The following is a 19,380-nucleotide window of genomic DNA, read 5'->3' as shown; positions in this document are numbered from 1 at the left end:
TTTTGTCTTTCTTATCGACAATTGTTAAGTCTGGGGTGTTATGTTGCAGGTGCTTGTCTGTTTGAATTCTGAAGTATTATTATTATTATTATTATTATTATTATTATTATTATTATTATTATTATTATTCCTGAGATTGCAGTGTGCAAGTGGCCTTGTGGTTTCTATATCTCATTGCCAGGGAACTGAATTTTGATTCTGACATCCATTCTCCTCCGATCTTTAATGACACAACTGTACCGTCCCACTGGAAATACGATCGGATCAATTTGCCTCATTTATAAAATGTCATTAAATCACAAGGATCCGTACGGACAGACCAAACCGTTAAAATTTGGCAACAGGGGAGAGAAAAAGAAAAGAAGTTGGGATGCAGTTTTTTAAGCACTCGCATGAAAAAAACATAATTTCCCTCATTCATTGGATCAACTTATTTACTTTAATTATTTTACTAAGCTTCGAGGCAGCCCTAATGACTAACAGTTCTCAACGCTGTATGTCTCGCCTCTGCAAGGTGACAATGTAATAAATGTATTACAGTGCAGTAAATATAAACATATTTTTAAAACATAAATATAAAACGTATCAGTATCATGACTGACACATACTCTAGACCAGTGTTTCTCAACCTTGACAATTTTAAGGCATGTGGACTTCAACTCCCAGAATTCCACAGCCAGCAATGCTGAGGGGAAAGGGAGAGGTTTCGAAGCTGAGCCATGCTGGCTCAGGAATTCTGGGAGTTGAAGTCCTCAAGTCATGAAGGGGCCAAGGTTGACTAGCTCTGACCCTTATCATCTCAGACAAGTGACTGTCTAGCCCAGGGGTAGGCAACCGTGGCCCTTTTATGACTGGTGAACTTCAACTCCCAGAATTCCTGAGCTGGCATGGCTCAGCTTGGAAACCTCTCCCTTTCCCCTCAGCGTGGCTGGCTCAGGAATTCTGGGAGTTGAAGTCCACGAGTCATAAAAGGTCCAAGGTTGCCTATCCCTGCTCTAGATGAGGCGCTATCAAGCAATCAATTCAACCTCAAACCAGAAAAAGCTTTTCATTTACAGAAGGAGTAAGGAAGGTGACAGCAACCCAGCCCCCATGTTGGGGGGCGGGAAGATGGCAGAATTTTTTTTAAAAAAGTAAAGATGGTTAATACAACCGCAGGATCAAAAGCTCTGCCCTATTACATGCATTACACATAGGACACACATAAAAAAAAATACAGGCCATTGGTTGTATTGAACGGCTTTCCCCCAAACTGGAAGGGAATATTTGGCTATCTATAGAGAAAAATCTTTGTGGCTCAAGGTTGAACTGTGAGGTCTTTGGTGCTCTCTGATTGTTTTCTGGAAAACGTTTCTCTACCCAACTAGGTAACATCATCAGCTTGAGAGAGTGAAGAGTTTGATGCCTGTTTATATACGGTGCCAATGCGGGCGGGGCTGAGGTTTTCTCCTTGGTTAGTTCCTTGATTTGGGGATTTCTATCTTATTGTTTGTCTGGTGTCAATCTCTGCTTATCTGGGCGTAGGACGCTGGGGAGGCCTGCTCTTTTTATTTCCTTCTTAGCTTTTTTTATCATTCTCTTTGAATGGTGTGTAAATGTGGTTTATCCATATGTCTCTATTGAACACTAGTTTGTCTGAAGGCCAAGCTTCCAGGAATTCTGTAGCATTTTTGGATTTAACTTGCCCTCTTCTTCCTCCTCTCTTCAAACCCCACTTTCTTTGGGCATCTAGTTGGGTAATGAAATGTCTGCAAGAAAAGGACCCAGCTCAGAGAGCAACAAAGACCCCATATTCCTCCTCCCCCAAATCCCATCCCATTCTAGCACTGATGATGTTACCTAGTTGGGTAATGAAATGTCTACAAGGAAACCACCAAGCTCAGCAAGCACCAAGACCCCCCTTCCTTCCTTCTTTCCTCCCTCCCTCCCTCCCTCTCCACAAAGCCCCCTCCCTTCTAGCACTGATGAGGTTACCTAGTTGGGTAATGAAATGTCTGCAAGGAAACCATCAAGCTCAGCAAGCACCAAGACCCCCCTTCCTTCCTTCCTTCCTTCCTTCCTTCCTTCCTTCCTTCCTTCCTTCCTTCCTTCCTTCCTCCCTCCCTCCCTCCCTCCCTCCCTCTCCACAAAGCCTTCTCCCTTCTAGCACTGATGAGGTTACCTAGTTGGGTAATGAAATGTCTGCAAGGAAACCACCAAGCTCAGAGAGCACCAAGACTCCCCTTCCTACCTTCCTTCCTTCCTCCCTCCCTCCCTCCCTCCCTCCCTTCTTCTCCTCTCCACAAAGCCTTCTCCCTTCTGGCACTGATGATGTTACCTAGTTGGGTAATGAAATGTCTGCAAGGAAACCACCAAGCTCAGAGAGCTTCAAGACTCCACTTCCTTCCTTCCTTCCTTCCTTCCTTCCTTCCTTCCTTCCTTCCTTCCTTCCTTCCTTCCTTCCTTCCTTCCTTCCTCCCTCCCTCCCTCCCTCCCTCCCTCCCTCTCCACAAAGCCTTCTCCCTTCTGGCACTGATGATGTTACCTAGTTGGGTAATGAAACGTCTACAAGGAAACCACCAAGCTCAGAGAGCACAAAGACTCCCCTTCCTTCCTTCCTTCCTCCCTCCCTCCCTCCCTCCCCCTCTCCACAAAGCCCCCTTCATTCTAGCACTGATGAGGTTACCTAGTTGGGTAATGAAACATCTGCAAGGAAACCACCAAGCTCAGAGAGCACCAAGGACCCCACCTTTGGCGCTCCGTTCTTAACTTTCCACAATAAGTGAGGCAGGAGCACCGTCGAATGGACTGCATTTTTTTCTTCTCACCCTGGATTTCTCCTCCAGCTTTGTCATCATCACCACCGTGGCGGAGCGCTGCTCCCAAACCATCCGCCAGAAGTCACCGAAGGTCTCCGGCAAAGGGCCCTGCGTGGCAATGTAGGCGTTCTGCTTGCGGTACCCATCGATGTAGTTGGAGTTAATGTAGTCGCTGCCTAGGATGCCTGCATGGGGAGCAGCCCAAAAAAAAAAAAAAAAAAAAAAAGGAGAGCCGTGTTGGAATCAATGTCTTTGGTCGATTCCCAGACTTTTGGAGAGCTGCACAATTAACCCCACCCTCTCCATACCAGCAGCTGCAGAGAGACAGGGAGACAGTCTTGAAGCAAATATTGCCAAGTTTTAAAAACTCTGTGAGCTCCAGACACACCTTCAGTTGTCAACCAAAGAAGTATTGTATAATTGTCTGCATGAGTCTTTTGTTGGGGAAAGGAAATTTTCCTTTCCTTTCCTTCCTTTTTCCTTTCCTATCCTTTCCTTCCTCCTTTCCTTTCCTCTCTTTCATTTCCTTCCTCTTTTCCTTTCCTTCCCTTCCTTCTTTCCTTTCTTTCCCTTTTTCCTTTCCTTTCCTTTCTTCCAATATCTCAGGGGCTGCCCCAAAGAAGAGGGAGTCAAGCTATTCTCCAAAGCCCCCAAAGGCAGGACAAGAAGCAACGGGTGGAAACTCATCAAGAAGAGAAGCAACCTAGAACTAAGGAGAAACTTCCTAAACAATGAGAACAATTAACCAATGGAACTACCTGCCTCCAGAAGCGGTGAATGCTCCAACACTGGAAGTTTTTAAGAAGAGACTGGACAGCCATTTGTCCGAAATGGTGTAGAGCTTCCTGCCTGAGCAGGGGGTTGGACTAGAAGACCTCCAAGGTCCCTTTCAGCTCTGTTTTTCTTTTTCCTTTCCTTTCCCTTCTCTTTTCTTCCTTTCCTTTCCCTCATCCATTTATTCCCTTTCTTTCCCTCATCCATTTATTCCTTCCCTTCTCTTTTCTTCCCTTCCTTTCCCTCATCCATTTACTCCCTTTCTTTCCCTCATCCATTTATTTCTTCCCTTCCCTTCCCTTCCCTTCCTTTCCCTCATCCATTTACTCCCTTTCTTTCCCTCATCCATTTATTCCTTCCCTTCTCTTTTCTTCCCTTCCTTTCCCTCATCCATTTACTCCCTTTCTTTCCCTCATGCATTTATTTCTTCCCTTCCCTTCCTTTCCCTCATTCATTTACTCCCTTCCTTTCCCTCATCCATTTATTTCTTTCTTCCCTTCCCTTCCCTCAATTTTCATGTCACTAATGCAACACCACTAAGCAAATCGGCAAAGGATGGGCACCATCTCTGCAAACTCCCCTCCCTGGAATGCAATCAAACGTTTGCAGGCTCCCCCTCCCTCCCCCCCTTTTCCCCTCCCTCTCCCCCTCCCTACCCCACCCCAGAGTCCCTGAAATTACCTTGCCCGCCCGGAGAGCAGCAAAGCAATCGAAAAGAGGTTAAGCTGCAAGAGGCCGTTCGTGACCCTAGCCGGCCTTTGAAAGGAGCAGGGGATACAGATTAAAAAAAATCCATTTTGTCCAAGGCCCTCTTTCCCCTTCGCCCTTGGAAGGTTTAATGGCGCTTATTGGCTTTATGGAGTTCAGCTCCGCCATCCGAAAGGACAGCTGCTCCGAGCTGCCAGTCTGCGGAAAGCAGGGCCGAGCAAAACGCCCCAAGAGTAACATTTTTCTCTGGACACCGCCCGTGCGGGGTAATTTCTTTGAACTCCATACCTATCCGTTTGACCTCTGCAGCGGCAAGGAGAGCAACCTTACATATTAAGTCCCCCTTGGCACCTTCCCGAAAGGATTTCTATATTCCACTAACAGGGAAAAACACAGCAACCCAGCCTTAGCGGCAGTGACCTGACATATCTTTAAATTAAAGAGCCTGCTTTACTCCGAGGAGGAGGAAGGGAGGCCGAATGTCTGAATGCGCTGCTGCCCAATTCAAAGGGAAAAAAATCCTTTTCTTTTTTTCCTGATGCCTCTGGGAAAAATGGCACGTTTTTCTCCGTGTAGTGCAGAAGGCTACGCAAGGCATGGTAGGATCTGTTTAGGGCAGGGGTAGGCAACCTTGGCTCTTTTAAGACTTGTGGACTTCAACTCCCCGAATTCCTGAGCCAGCATGGCTCAGCTTGGAAACTTCTCCATTTCTCCTCAGCATGGCTGGCTCTGGAATTCTGGGAGTTGAAGTCCACAAGTCACAAAAGGGTGACGTTTGAAGATCCCTCCTCTAAAGGTACAAACCAATAGTTCCACCAGATGTAGAGTTGGTCTATAGCAGGGGTAGCAACTTTGGCTCTTTTATGACTTGTGAACTTCAACTCCCAGAATTCCTGAGCCGGCATGGCTCAGCTTGGAAATCTCTCCCTTTCCCTCAGCATGGCTGGCTCAGGAATTCCGGGAGTTGAAGTCCACGAGTCATAAAAGAGCCAAGGTTGCCTATGCCTCACCTAGATGATAGATAGATAGATAGATAGATAGATAGATAGATAGATAGATAGATAGATAGATAGATAGATAGACAGACAGACAGATCTAGATCAGGGGTAGGCAACCTTGGCTCATTTATGACTTGTGGACTTCAACTCACAGAATTCCTAAGCCAGCCACGCTGAGGGGAAAGGGAGAGGTTTCCAAGCTGAGCCATGCTGGCTCAGGAATTCTGGGAGTTGAAGTCCACGAGTCATAAAAAGGCCAGGTTTGAAGACCCCTGCAGTAGCCTAACCTCATACAACCTTCTTACTTATTCGCCAAGGTGTGGTGCACCCAGCCACATGCACTCCAAAGTCTGCCTATGGCAGGGGTAGGCAACCTTGGCTCTTTTATGACTCGTGGACTTCAACTCCCAGAATTCCTGAGCCAGCCTGGCTCAGCTTGGAAACCTCTCCCTTTCTCCTCAGCGTGGCTGGCTCAGGAATTCTGGGAGTTGAAGTCCACCAGTCATAAAAGAGCCAAGGTTACCTACCCCTGGTTTAGGGTTTGGACTGGGCGGTCAAAAAGAAATCTCAACATTGGAAAAAAGAGAATTGGTTCACAGAAATAACCCCTTTTCGCACTGTGGCCGGAAGAATCACAAGGCGGGGCCTTGAAACTTGCCAAAAATAGAATTAAAGGTCATCCTCAATCAACGACCGCAATGGAGCCCAACAATTCTGTTACTAAGCAAGACATTATGAGCCAGCCCTGTGCTGCAGCTGCCAAAAAGGCCAACATGGTGCTGGGCTGCATCAACAGAGGGATAGAATCAAGATCATGTGAAGTGTTAATACCAATTTAAAATGCCTTGGAAGGCCACACTTGGAATCCTGCATCCAGTTTTGGTCCCCACGATGTAAAAAAGATGTTGAGACTCTAGAAAGAATGCAGAGAAGAGCAACAAAGAGGATCAGGGGACTGGAGGCTAAAACATATGAGGAACGGTTGCTGGAATTGGGTATGTCTAGTTTAATGAAGTGAAGGACGAGGGGGGACATGATAGCAGTGTTCCAATATCTCAGGGGCTGCCCCAAAGAAGAGGGAGTCAAGCTATTCTCCAAAGCGCCTGAAGGCAGGACAAGAAGCAATGGATGGAAACTCATCAAGGAGAGAAGCAACCTAGAACTAAGGAGAAACTTCCTGACAGTTAGAACAATTAGCCAGTGGAACAACCTGCCTCCAGAAGCTGTGAATGCTCCAACACTGGAAGTTTTTAAGAAGAGACTGGACAGCCATTTGTCCGAATGGTATAGGGTTTCCTCCCTGAGCAGGAGGTTGGACTAGATGCTGCTGCTGCTACTACTACTACTACTACTACTACTACTACTACTACTACTTCTTCTTCTTCCTCTTCTTCTTCCTCTTCCTCTTCTTCTTCTTCTTCTTCTTCTTCTTCCTCTTCTTCTTCTTCTTCCTCCTCCTCCTCCTCCTCCTCCTCCTCCTCCTCCTCCTCCTCCTCATCCTCCTCCTCCTCCTCCTCCTCTTCTTCTTCTTCTTCTTCTTCTTCTTCTTCTTCTTCTTCTTCTTCTTCTTCTTCTTCTTCTTCTTCTTCTTCTTCTTCTTCTTCCTCCTCCTCTTGCCCTCATTCTCACTAAGAAGTTTAATCAGGGAAAGCCATTGGGTTTTGGAAAAACTTCAAACTCATTCATCCTCCAGCGAATCCCCAATGGTACCTTTAAGTCAAACTGATTAATTTGTTATTTCTTTTCAGAGTGGGAGAACTGCCATTAAAGCATTTACAGTCCTTCCAACAGCTCCTGCTGCAGTCTGAAAAAAAGAAGTCCCTCCTAAGTGGTTACCGCTTAACCAAGAGGAAAAGACAACGGTCAAGAGGCACAGAAGAATCCATAAAGGGGAATGCTTCGGCATTAAGGAGAATCTATTGAAGAGGAAGACTCCATCAGGTTGTTGTTGAGCAGGGGTCTTCAAACCTGGCCACTTTAAGATGTGTGGACTCCAACTCCCAGAATTCCTCAGCCAGCCCAGGGCTGGCTGAGGAATTCTGGGAGTTGGAGTCCACACGTCTTAAAGTGGCCAAGTTTGAAGACCCCTGTTGCTGAGGCTATTTAGGAGCAGGAACGGGGTTGGGTGATTCCAGATTGCCAGTTATGGTCCTCAAGGTAGTAAATAGGAAAGACTTGGGTTCTCCAGCCAGTAGTGGAGAATTTGGAAGCTGTGTAACCTTAAACACACCCTCCCGCTCATTGCTGGAAGAAGCTATTTGTAGCAAGCCACTTCTAAAAATGTTGCCAAGGAAACCACATGGACCTTAACTCCACATGGAGTTAAGAAGGACTTGAAGGACCACAAAACAATCACCAAGAACAAAGCTATTCCCAGCCTTTCCCAACCTGTAGGACTTCAATTTCTAGAATTCTCAGCCTGTGTAGTCAAGGCCAAAGACATTATGGAAGGATACCGAAATACATTTCTGATTATCCTGCGTCTGTCCAAGAGATTTATCATTGCAGAACCACGCTGACTCCCTAAAGTGAAAGCACTCGGTCTTGAATCTATTCAAGGATTCAAAACTTTGCTCCCTAATTTTGGTTCAACGTTGGCCTCAAAAGACCCCTACTGTAATGGTTCAAAATAGGAAGGATGGATGAGCATTGAGTTGTGGAAGAAAGTAATCAAGAAGAGAGCCAAGCTAGAACTATGGAGAAATTTTCTGAGAACAATTAACCAGAAGTTGTTAATTGTTGTTCCATCTCTGGAGGGTTTTTCAAGAAGAGAGTGGACAACCATTTGTCTGAAGGGACCTTGGAGGTCATCTAGTCCAGCCCCGCCGATAGTTAGTAAGATAGCTCAATATTTAAGAGGCTGCCACAAAGAGGAGGGGGTCAACTTACTCTCCAACGCAGCTGAAGGCAGGACAAGAAGCAACGGATGGAAACTCATCAAGGAGAGAAACAACCTAGAACTGAGGAGGAATTTCCTAAACAGTGAGAATAATATAATCAGTGGAACGGCTTGCCACCAGAAGTTCTGGGTGCTCCATCACTGGAGGTTTTTCAAAAGAGATTGGACAGCCATTTGTCCTGGCTGGTATATGGTCTCCTGCTTGAGCAGGAGGTTGGACTAGATGACCTCCTAGTGCAGCGATGGCAAACCTTTTAGAGACCGAGTGCCCAAACTGCAACCCAAAACCCACTTATGCATTGTCGGGTGCCAGGTGGGTGTGGCCCATTGGCTCGGTGTGGCCCATTGGGTGGGCGTGGCTGCGGTGGTAAAGGCAGACTGGGTGGGACTAAAAAGTTCAATCAATCAATTCCAACTTTGCAAGATCTTTTTTTTTCCCGCGAGAAGTTGAAATTGACTGATTGAACTTTTTTTTTTTTTTTTTTTGCACATGGCGGTGGAGGCCTAAAGCGAAAAGGTTTTATAAAACCCAGCTGAAGGCCTAGGACTGGGGCAATGGCGCGCGTGCCCACAGAGAGGGCTCTGAGTGCCGCCTCTGGCACCCGTGCCATAGGTTCGTGGCCACTGTCCTAGGTCCCTTCCAACTCTGATGTTCTGTTAAGAAGCTAAGAGGTCAGCAAGCCGTAAAAGGATTGGTATATAATGGGGAAGTGGAACGTTGACCTGCAGCCAAGTCAAGAGTCAGTCAGCTGCAACCTTGTTATTCCTAGGATGAAATTTTAGTGGAGGAAAGTATGAACCCCCAGAACCAGGATGATACAGTGGTAAAGAATACAAACTCACAACAGTCCAAGCCTCAAGCTCTTCCCATCCCCTCCCTCTCAACGCTATCCTACGCTAAGGATTATTGTAGATTAAACATGGCGGATGAGAAGACCAAGAAGACCACTTGAACTCATCTAAGCTTTGTACAGCAAATTCTTGACCACAAAAAAAAAACAAAACCAAACTATAATGGGACTCTCCACTTTTGAGGAAGTCAACCCACAACCCATTTCTCCTCCCTCCCCAATTTTCTCGGTACCTTCGATCGGGAGGAGGATGACGCGAGAATGATCGTAGGCGATGACGTTGGCGTAGCGGTTTTTGGGCTTATTCACCTCGAGGTTGGAGTGTTCCCACGTGAACTGTTGCCCAGGATCGATGGACTAGGAGAGAAAGGAAGAAAGAAGGTTTATTAAGACACAATGACATTGTCATGGTTCCGAGAGATGAGGATTTCCTTAAAGAACATTTTTATTGGGCTACCTAATAACGGCACGAACCCAAAACTGAAACAACCCCCCCAAAGGTTACAAAGTTAAACTTCCCAACAGTGAGCCATAAATCACATTCCCCAATTAACTAGGGAGACTACAGCCTGCCAAAATGCAGTTAGCAATGACCTTGGTTCCCATGAACAACTTATTGTTATGTCTAAGTCTAAGATAAAACACTCATCCCCCTCCCAGTTCTGTGGCAACTGAAAAGGAAGAGAAAATAGCTAATTTCGTTTGCAGAGTTGACAGACATTCCGTTCCCGCTTCAAACTCATGGTTAAGCTAAGGCAACTAGGCAACCTCGGCTCTTTTATGACTCGTGGACTTCAACTCCCAGAATTCCTGAGCCAGCCACACTGAGGGGAAAGGGAGAGGTTTCCAACCTGAGCCATTGCAGACAATGGGCTGGGTCACGGGTAGGCAACCTCGGCTCTTTTATGACTCGTGGACTTCAACTCCCAGAATTCCTGAGCCAGCATGGCTCAATTTGGAAACCTCTCCATTTCCCCTCAGCGTGGCTGGCTCAGGAATTCTGGGAGTTGAAGTCCACGAGTCATAAACGAGCCAAGGTTGTTTACCCCTGATCTAGGTCTGTTTGTCTGTTTGTCTGTCTGTCTGTCTGCCTACCTACCTACCTACCTACCTACCTACCTACCTACCTACCTACCTACCTACCTACCTACTAGGTCAGGGATAGGCAACCTTGGCTCTTCTATGACTCGTGGACTTCAACACCCAGAATTCCTGAGCCGGCATGGCTCAGCTTGGAAACCTCTCCATTTCCCCTCAGCGTGGCTGGCTCAGGAATTCTGGGAGTTGAAGTCCACGAGTCAAGGTTGCCTACCCGTGAGTGAAGGGCTTGTTTTTTCAATCCGGTGCCTTCTAAAAATGCTAGAAATTGTCCCAAATCTCCAGTCTGGGGGGGCTGTCAAGTTCCCAAAGAAAGGTATTGTTTTTCCCTTTTATAGTATCCGTGCTTTCATAACCATTTTTGGGGGCCTGCCATTCTGTTGGGAGGGGGGATGCTTTGCACTGTCTTGCTACTATGTCCTTCCCTCCCAGGAGAAGGAATGCATCACCCTTATCTAGGAGACAGTTTGAGCCTGGAGCCAGGGAGAAAGGAAAGAAGAGCGTTCCAACAGAGCCAGTTACCAAAACACTATGCCACCTGTGGATTGGCTGGGATTCAAATGGACCCTGGGGGGGGGGAGGAGTAATGAATAGTGCTTTTAATATACTGCTTGCCCAGGTTTTTCTCCAGATCTCGCCTTGTTTTCCCTGCTATTACTAGCTCGTAAGCCAGTGTTTCTCAACCTTGACAATTTTAAGGCATGTGGACTTCAACTCCCAGAATTCCACAGCCAGCAATTGCTGGGAGTTGAAGTCCACATGCCTTAAAATTGTCAAGGTTGAGAAACACTGCCCTAAGCTAATACAATCCTGGGTTGCATAAACAAGAGGCATAGAATCAAGATCACGTGGAGTATTAGTACCGCTTTATAAAACCCTAGTAAGACCACACCTGGATTACTGCAGCTAATTTTGGTCACCATATCACAAAAAAGATGTTGAGAGTTTGGAAAAAGTTCAGAGAAGAGCAACTAAGATGATCCAAGGCTTGGAGGCTAAAACATACGAAGAACGGCTGCAGGACATGGGTTTGCCTAGTCTAAAGGAAAGAAGAAATAGGGGAGACATGATAGCAGTCTTCCAGTTATCTGGGGGGCTGCCACAAAGAAGAGGGGGCCAGGTAGTTCACCAAAGCACCAGAGGGAAGAACGAGAAACAATGGTTGGAAGCTGATCAAGGAGAGAAGCAACCTGGAATTAAGGAGAAACTTCCTGACAGTGTATATTATTATTATTATTATTATTAATAATAATAATAATAAAAATGGAAGGGACATTGGAGGTCATCTAGTCCAACCCCCTGCTCAGGCAGGAAACCCTATACCATTTCAGACAAATGGCTGTCCAGTCTCTTCTTAAAAACTTCCAGTGTTGGAGCATTCACAGCTTCTGGAGGCAGGTTGTTCCACTGGTTAATTGTTCTCACTGTCAGGAAATTTCTCCTTAGTTCTAGGTTGCTTCTTATGCAGTCCTTTGTCCTCTCTGAGCTTGGAGGTTTTCTTAGTCAAGAGAAAATATGTTTTCAGTGAAAAGATCCTGGTGGAAACAATTGAGCCCTCTGGGGTCACCAGACCACCCCAATCGGAAACACAATACAGAAATTAAGGAAGCAATGTGGCTCAGAAGAAAGTGTGTTTTTTTGGTTTTTTGTTTTTTAAAAAGGGATTTATTTTAGCAAAAGCTGAATGGAGACGTGATCAGGATAATTGAGAATTTCCTGAAATCGCAGGAGATGAAATTGGACAATCTTTCAACTCTGGAATTCAAAGTAGGGCTGTGCCAGCCAGTTCTGGGCTTCAAGCAAATCATCAAAATTCTGCATTGAGAAAAAGACAAAAAAGAAAAAGAAAGAAAAAAAAGAAGCAAAACTATAGAGGCCTGACCAGAGCTGGGAAAAGGCAATTAAACCAACAGAGGAATGATTTTTTTAAAAGTCACTTTATTCCCTTTGCATAAGCGTGATCCACAATGCTTTGAAGCTTTGTTTCCACCTCAGGAGAGCTAGAAGCTATTAAAGGAAGAAGAAGAAGAAGAAGAAGAAGAAGAAGAAGAAGAAGAAGAAGAAGAAGAAGAAGAAGAAGAAGAAGAAGAAGAAGAAGAAGAATAAGAAGAAGAAGAAGAAGAAGAAGAAGAAGAAGGAGAAGAAGAAGGAGAAGAAGAAAGGGGGGGGGGAACCCCCAGCCTGAAATTCCAGGCTTGCATCATTGCATCATCTTAAAACACACAAAGCTAGACATACAAATATTATCTCCCCCCCCCCCAAGCGTGCACCAAGACTGCAACTTTGCTTTGTCTGAGCTTGCCGTTCCCTAACCTCCCCCCCCAAAGGGGCTGAATTAAACATGGACAGCAGCCAAGTGGAAAATTTCCCCTTTTGATCAGAAAGAGGCCGTTTGGTGGGTAAACAAGAGGGGGGGGGAAGAGGACAGGAGTCACAGGGATGCTGTAAAGGGACCCTGCCAATCCACAGCTCCCCAATTAGATTCTGGAAACCGTCCAAGGCTTTCTGCCAGCAGCAGGCAGGGCTCAGTCTGAAGAATGGCACAAGGCAGACGTCCTTCCCTCCTTAGGACTAGAAAGGCAGCTACACCCAGGAGCATCTTGAGAAGCTGCAGCACGAAGCCTTGTGGGGTGCTAAAAGAAGCCCCTTAGGCAAAGTCTTTGAAAATGGATTGTTGCTCGCCCTGAGTTCTCTACACCTTGTTAATTTCATTCAGTTTCTCCCTTCCTTTTCTTCCTTCTTTTCTTCCCCCCTTCCCTCCTCTTCCTCCTTTTCCTTTTTCTTCCTTCCTTCCTTTCCTCCCTCCTTTTCCTTTCTCCCTTCCTTCCTTTCCTCCCTCTTCCATTCTCATTCTCCTTCCTCCCTCCCTTTCCTCCTCTCCCTCCTTTTCTTTTTCCTTTTCCTCCTTTTCCTTCCTCCTTCCCCCTCTCCCTCCTTTTCCTCCCTCCTTTTCCATTCTCATTCTCCTTCCTCTCTCCCTCCCTTCCTTTTCCTCCTCCCTCCTTCCTTCCCTTCCTTCTTTTCCTCCCTTTCCCTCCTCTCCCTTCTTTTCCTTTCTCCTTCCTTCCTTCTTTTCCTCTCTCCTCTCCCTCCTTTTCCATTCTTTCTCCCTCCCTCCCTTTTCCTCCTCCCTTCCTTCTTTTCCTCCCTCCTTCCCTCCTCTCCTTCCTTTTCCTTCCTTCTTTTCCTCCCTCCTCTCCTTCCTTTTCCTCCCTCCTCTCCCTCCTCTTCCATTCTCATTCTCCTTCCTCCCTCTCTTTTCCTCCTCCCTCCCTCCCTTCTTTTCCTCCCTCCTTCCCTCCTCTCCCTTCTTTTCCATTCTCATTCTCCTTCCTTCCTTCCTTCCTCCCTTCCTCCTTCCCTCCTCTCCCTTTTTCATTCTTCTTTCCTTCCCTCCTTTCCCATTCTTTCTCCTTCCTCCCTCCCTCCTTCCCTTCTCTCCCTCCTTTTCCTTTCTCCTCCCTTCCTTCCTTCTTTTCCTCCCTCCTTTTCCATTCTCATTCTCCTTCCTTCCTTCTTCCCTCCCTTCTTTCCTTCTTTTCCTCCCTCCTTTCTCATTCTTTCTCCTTCCTCCCTCCCTCTTCCTTTTCCTCCCTCCCTCCTTCCCTTCCTTCTTTTCCTCCCTCCTCTCCCTCCTTTTCCATTCTCATTCTCCTTCCTTCCTTCCTCCCTCCCTTCTTTCCTTCTTTTCCTCCCTCCTTTCTCATTCTTTCTCCTTCCTCCCTCCCTCTTCCTTTTCCTCCCTCCCTCCTTCCCTTCCTTCTTTTCCTCCCTCCTTCCCTCCCATCCCTCCTTTTCCTTTTTCATTCTCCTCCCTCCCTCCCTCTCTTTTCTCTTTCTTTCTCTCTCTTTTTCTTAAACAATCTCAATCTGCAGCTTAGGTGGGAGGTGGCTGTCCTGGAAAGAAGCCAAAAAGCACTTTTGGATATTACATTATGCAGATTAGGCACCAGGGGGAAATGGCAGTAAGCCCTGGCAGAGAGAATACATTAGCTTTCTCCTTGCCAGCCAGCCAGCCTGCCTGCCGTGCCCGAATGCTGAGATGCGTTAGAAGAGGCCCCTGCAGAGATGAGAATCTTTTCCCATCATCTAACTTGGGCAATTAGCAATTCATACACTGTATAAACTGCTTGGCGCTCGCTGGAAACAGATTTGGGGAGTTATCTCTTGAGTTGTGCTGGGATTCATCCACTGGCGGGCTGCCTTCTCTGCCGAGAGACCCAGGGGCAGGGTTTTTGATCTCTCTCTCTCTCCCCCCTGCCTCATCGCCCTTTCTATTATTAGGCCATGTTTAACTTTATTTCTCCATTTCTCCAGACCTTTTTGGCTCCGTCCTTCCTCCAGTCATTCCCCAAGACAGAGTTGCTTTTTCTTTCTTAAAATAAGGATGCTTAACTCCTTCAAAGAAGCAAGAATGGGTCAACTTTCAGAAAAGTTCCTGCTGATCTATAGTTTGTACCAATGTTTCCCAGTTATGGCCATTTGAAGATGAGTGGTCTTCAACTCCTAGAATTCTTTCTTTCTTTCTTTTTCTTTCTTTCTTTCTTTCTTTCTTTCTTTCTTTCTTTCTTTCTTTCTTTCTTTCTTTCTTTTCTTTCTTTCTTTGTCTGTCTGCCTGTCTGCCTGTCTGTCTGTCTAAACCAGTGATTCTCAACCTTTCTAATGCCGTGACCCCATAATACAGTTCCCCATGTTGTGGTGACCCCCAAGTGGGTGTGGCCACCAATAAGAGGGAGTAGGACAGCTAGGGAAAAGGGAAAAAAATGGCGGACAGCCTTGTTTGGTGACCCCTGTGAAATGGTCATTCGACCCCAAATGGGGTCCCGACCCACAGGTTGAGAACCACTGATCTAAACAGTGTATATCATCCATCCATCCCTACAGTTATCTATCTATCTCTACAGTAACTATCATCCATTCATCTATCCATCCATCTATCACTACAGTTATCTCTTTCTCTCTCTCTGTGTGTGTCAATGCTGCAAATATTGTATATTCTTGCTTTGACAATATGCAAAACTGTCTGGTATTTACTGGGTTAATACATAGCTTAGAGTGGGGGGGGGGGTAAAAAGCCCCCGGAAAGAAAGAGGAAGTAAACTTTTGACCTTCACACTAATTGGATAATGTGACTTGTGACCGCAAGATAAGGGAGGGATTTAGCAAGAAAAGATTGATGCCAGCGAGAGGAAGTCAGATTCTGGCATCAAAACGTCCATGATGGTGACCGGCAATTTGTAGCTCTGTAGTAAAGACTTTAGGAAACATGCCTGAAAGTTCTTTAAAGTGCTTCATTAGTCGGAACCCTGACAGTCTGTCTATCATATCTCTCTCTCTCTCATCTTTCTATCTATCTATCATCTGTCTATCTATCTATCTACTTACATCTCTCTCTCACTCTCTCTCTCTCTCTCTCTCTCTCTCTCTCTCCAGTATCTATCATCCATCCATCTATCCATCACTACAGTTATCTCTTTCTGTCTGTCTGTCATGTGTGTGTGTGTCTGTCTGTCTGTCTGTCTGTCTATCTATCTATCTATCTATCTATCTATCTATCTATCTATCTTTACTTCTACAAATAATAAAATATGCTTTTATTAACTCAAAACAGCGAACATACCTAATATTCCTTCCTCCACCTATTTTCTCCACAAGAACAATCCTGTGAGGTGGGCTGGGCTGAGAGAGAATGATTGGCTCAAGGTCATCCAGCTGGCTCTCTTTGCCATGATGGGACTGGAAGTCTTGGTCTTCTGGTTTCTAGCCTTTTAATGACTAGACTAAAAATTGTCTTTCAAAAAACTGGTAATTAATTTTGTTTTGGATAAAACCACACCCATGGCAAACCACTGCTTAACAACCATGATGTTTGCTTAATGGACATGGCACAAAAAAAAAGGTCTGCAGTTTTACGACTGTCGCAACTTATGACCGTGTTGGGCAGACTCCATTACCGTTGTAAATCGAGGGCGACCATATTTCCTTTTGTTATTCTCATCTCCTACTTTAATTTTGGGATCTTGGTATTTCTTATTTCTTTTTAGGCATTTTGCTGTAACGTCACTAGTACCACATCCCGACCTTCTTCGCAACCCGAATCGGCAGGTGAAATCACGGTCAGCAGGTGCTTGCCACAAATTAAACATATGTGGGAAGTCAGCCTCCCCCCGAGAAAGAAATATTCTTGGAAATGTTTAAAAGGCAGAATATATTTCGCTAAAGGATTTTAAAAGCAGAAACCAACCCTACCCACAGGTCTCTCTGTCCCAAACAGAAGCCAAGTCTGTAGAAATGCAGATGTGATAATCTTGTCAGAAAGACCGGAATCAGGAAACTGGGATTAGGAACAAAGATCCCTAGAATCAACACCAAAAATCTAAGAGTCATCAGCCACAGCCTGAGGGAAGCAGGATATGACCCTTGGGACATAATAGGATTAACCCACCACCATCAGAATACCAGAAAGGCACACTCAGACTCAGGTCAAAGTTCATGCCACAGGAACAATTCCAAACAAAAGGCTCAAGAAGGTATAACAACCCACTCCCTACGTATGCTCACTCTCCTCTTTTTTTCTTCCAGAGCCATCTTCCTGTCTGGCTCTCTTCTTCAATAAACTGCAACCTTTCTAAAGCAGTCGCCATGTTATTTATTCCCGGCTTGGACTGAACCATGATGAAGACTTTTCCTTCAACACATGATTAGACTTAATTATGGCTTGGGCTTTTTTTTTTTTTGGTATCCAAAATGGTTTAAGATTATTGAATACACTGTATTCATAACAGACTCCGAAAACCGGGTTAATCCAGGGAGCATATTAAGCATGTAGTGGGGGCTCAACCTCTTTAGAGTTGCTTATTTTTTCTTTTAAAACAAAAATTAGCAATGATTCATAACGCAAATCGAGTTCAGAAAGTTCAGAACAGCAGCTCAATGGACGGGAATGCAACTACGCCTTTAGCAGAACACACTTGCAAATCTAAACACACACTTCCAGTGGCTAACAGTGAGAAACTCCCCTCCCTAACAACAGTGTTTGTTATTCTCATTTTTATGAAATTAATGAGGCGGGCTGAGGACCTTCGGAGAGCAGCGGGTTACCTCTTAAATGAATCGATTACGTCATCTCGGCCCTGCTGTCTAGGTGCCAAGACCTTGCTATAAGAATAGATTCTTGCGGTTGCAACTGCAGTGTTAGCAATTTAGCAAAGATACACCACAGGGACATGTGCACAAAGTCATTGGAAGCTGAGTCTCAAAGGTGCTTTTTTTTCCAGGAGGCAACGGGACTTTCTTGTTTTTCCTTTGAAGACGTTTCGCTTCTCCTCCCAGAAGCTTTTTCAGCTCTGACCAGATGGTGGGGAATGGAAGTATTTATACTCCTTGCAGACAGCTGGTCATTTGCATCCTTTTAGAGAGTCGTTGAGGCCACTTGGAGCAGTGGTTCTCAACCTTTCTAATGCCATGACCCCATAATACAGTTCTCCATGTTGTGGTGACCCCTAAGTGGGTGTGGCCACCAATAAGAGGGAGTAGGACAGCTAGGGAAAAGGGAAAAAAATGGCGGACAGCATGGTTTGGCGACCCCCGTGAAATGGTCATTCGACCCCAAATGGGGTCCCGACCCACAGGTTGAGAACCACTGACTTGGAGTTTTTCTGTGTCCTCCAAATGGCCTCAACGACTCTTCCCCACTATCTGGATGACTGAGAAACTCCATAGATGTTGGAAGCTGAGGTTGACTCGATTGAGTTTTTTCAGCCAAGTTCTGCACACAAGGCTATTTGTGTGGTTGTGGGCGTTTGTGTCAAAATCTGCAAGGTTTTGATCATCTTGAAGATTTTGTTCTAAGGAATATCATGTCTGTACCGACTCTGGGATAGAACAATGCTGTGGCATCCTCAGGGACAAACAAAACTTGTTTTAGAGCAGGGGTAGGCAACCTTGGCTCTTTTATGACTCGTGGACTTCAACTCCCAGAATTCCTGAGCCAGCCATCCTTGTGGTGCTAAAGCAGAGGTCTTCAAACTTGGCCCTTTTGTGACTTGTGGACTTCAACTCCCAGAATTCCTCAGCCAGCATGCCTGGCTGAGGAATTCTGGGAGTTGAAGTCCACAAGTCATAAAAGGGCCAAGTTTGAAGACCCCTGTGCTAAAGCATGCCAAGTTGCTTTAATCAATGCAAGAAGCAGTTTCGAGTTTGTGCACAGTCCAAATGATTTTCAGGGCACCTGCGGTCTGCAATTCTTAGCAAATGGAACAGATCACTGATTAGCTCTTGTGACTGAGCAGAAAAGAAAGTTTTTTCATCGTGGGGTTTCAGCCCCCTCCCCAACCCACCCCTGGAAACTGCTTCCCACCTCCTTCGGCTGGGCCTGACGGTTTCCACTCCTACCTCGTATTCCTGAGACAGCTTCAGGTTATCGTTGGCTTTCAGGTGCTCCGTGTGATCTGCCAGATCCGAAATGGGGATTGGTGGATGGTTCAGCATACCTGGAGGGGGTTTAAAGAGAAGACATGTGGAGAGTGGGAGAGTGGAATTCTTCGACGGAAGCCGTTAGTTAGGAATAAAATGAGAGATGTGTCACTAGTCGAATGACAAAGAGAAACAACTGCAATGGAAGAACGGTTAGAAAAGGTGGGACAGAATGGAAAAGAGAAAAACAAAACGAGGGCTTGAAATTTGGTCCTTTGGAACTCAAAAGATAACATTCCCCGTTATGGCCCCAATCTCAAGACAGAACAGCAGGAAAAATGTGCATTTTTTATTGAGGAGCAGGGAAAAAATATGGGCAAGGGAAGGAATGAACCAAACACAGAGATTCTGACCAACAACCCCTTGCTAGCCATTTCAAAAAGGGGGTGGGTGGGATGGGTTAACAAGCCAGGTCAAGGGAGGGAAAAGCAGAGTCCTAAAATAAAATGGAAACACAACATGTTGGGAGTGCCAGGATGTCAAGGTGCCAAGAATAAAATGCGTTGGGTGTACAAATTATCCTTCAAACCCCCTTACTCTTTCACAGCAAAAGGAAGGGGGGCTGGGTTGTCTGGAGGAATGAGAACTTAACAGGTGCGTGTAGGGGTGCAGTACAAATCTGCGGAGGCTTTTCACAAAGTTGCCACAACCTATGATAAGAGCAGAGGCAGGCAACTAGGACAACTTTATGACCTGGGGACCTCAACTCCCAGAATTCTGGGTGTTGAAATCTGCATATCGTAAAGTTGTCCTAGTTGCCCATCCCTGGATAAGAGATT

The 19,380-nt window shown here is 45.7% G+C and overlaps 1 protein-coding gene across 18 annotated transcripts in view; it reads right to left on the bottom strand.

Annotated features, from left to right (window-relative positions):
• Nucleotides 1-19,380, bottom strand: part of PTPRS (protein tyrosine phosphatase receptor type S) — a 344,929-nt gene that overhangs the window by 29,399 nt on the left and 296,150 nt on the right. For all 18 annotated transcript variants that reach the window (XM_039366958.1, XM_039366982.1, XM_039366949.1 and 15 more), the window contains 3 exons: nucleotides 18,521-18,618; nucleotides 9,262-9,385; nucleotides 2,808-2,983 (listed from right to left, as the gene is read on the bottom strand). In XM_039366958.1, coding sequence (XP_039222892.1) covers nucleotides 2,808-2,983; nucleotides 9,262-9,385; nucleotides 18,521-18,618 — 398 coding nt within the window. The remainder of the gene's footprint in view (nucleotides 1-2,807; nucleotides 2,984-9,261; nucleotides 9,386-18,520; nucleotides 18,619-19,380) is intronic.

Source organism: Crotalus tigris, unplaced genomic scaffold, assembly GCF_016545835.1.
Source record: "Crotalus tigris isolate CLP2741 ecotype Arizona unplaced genomic scaffold, ASM1654583v1 scf7180000017599.838750, whole genome shotgun sequence".
NCBI lineage: Eukaryota > Metazoa > Chordata > Lepidosauria > Squamata > Viperidae > Crotalus > Crotalus tigris.
Note: the sequence above shows the minus strand (reverse complement) of the source record. Positions and strands in the feature narration are given on the sequence as shown.